This window comes from Mesitornis unicolor, unplaced genomic scaffold (genome assembly GCF_000695765.1).
Source record: "Mesitornis unicolor isolate BGI_N332 unplaced genomic scaffold, ASM69576v1 scaffold15065, whole genome shotgun sequence".
In the NCBI taxonomy this organism is placed as follows: domain Eukaryota; kingdom Metazoa; phylum Chordata; class Aves; order Mesitornithiformes; family Mesitornithidae; genus Mesitornis; species Mesitornis unicolor.
The window spans coordinates 1-846 of NW_010184939.1; the positions used below are offsets into that span (position 1 = coordinate 1).

General features: G+C 56.9%; 1 protein-coding gene across 1 annotated transcript in view; it reads left to right on the plus strand.

Moving 5' to 3' along the window:
- Positions 1-701: 701 nt before the first annotated feature.
- SLC6A14 (solute carrier family 6 (amino acid transporter), member 14) overlaps positions 702-846 on the plus strand; it is a gene marked incomplete at its 5' end in the record, with an annotated part of 13,616 nt that continues 13,471 nt past the window's right edge. The window contains one exon of the mRNA XM_010184668.1: positions 702-844. Within this exon, the coding sequence (XP_010182970.1) occupies positions 702-844 (143 nt within the window). The remainder of the gene's footprint in view (positions 845-846) is intronic.

Below are 846 nucleotides of genomic sequence, written 5' to 3' on the forward strand. Positions count from 1 at the left end.
GAAGAAGAAGGTGAGACAGCCGAGGGTGGAGGGGACCTGGCTGGGGACACCTGAGCAGGTGGGATATTGAGGGTATCAAGGCACATGGGGTAAGAGGGCACCTGGGCAGGTGTGGGTGCATCTGGGCAGTGGGGTATGGAGGTGTCCAGGTAGGCATAGGGGCACTCGGGCAAGTAGGGTGCAGGTACCTGGACAGCTACGGGAGCACTGGGCAGGTGGGGTATGATGCAACTGGCCAGGTATGACATTATCTGGGCAGGTGAGATCCAGACAGATATAGGAATATGGGGGCACTGGGTAGGTAAAGAGGGACAAGCTGGGATGAGCACCTGGCCAGGTGTTTTTTTTAAAGTGGTCACACAGGTATGTGCTGACATGAACATCTGAACAGGTATGGGGGCATCTGGGCATAAGCAGGGACAGAGTAGGGGAGTCCCCTGGAGGTGCTACCCTCAGGAGATGACAGCACTGGGGACTAAGGTCGGAGCAGGGCAAAACTGTCCATGAAGATTCACAGGCTCTCTGGTGGGAGCCTGTCTCACAGGTGCGCACTGCCCTGCCAGGGATCGGCTGGACTGGTGGCCCACCTGGCTCTGCCCACCCTGGCTGCTCTCCTCGGCGATGCCAAAGAGAAATGAGGATATGACTGCCCCATTCGTCTATGGGGCGATCCTGAGCCTTCCCTCTTCTTCTCTTCCAAGGACTTCAATTTGTCAAATGAAAAAGATGCCCATGCCAGTGGCAGTGATGAGAACTCGGAGCGTGGCAACTGGTCAAACAAAGGCGATTACCTGCTCTCCATGGTGGGCTACGCTGTGGGCCTGGGCAATGTCTGGCGCTTTCCCT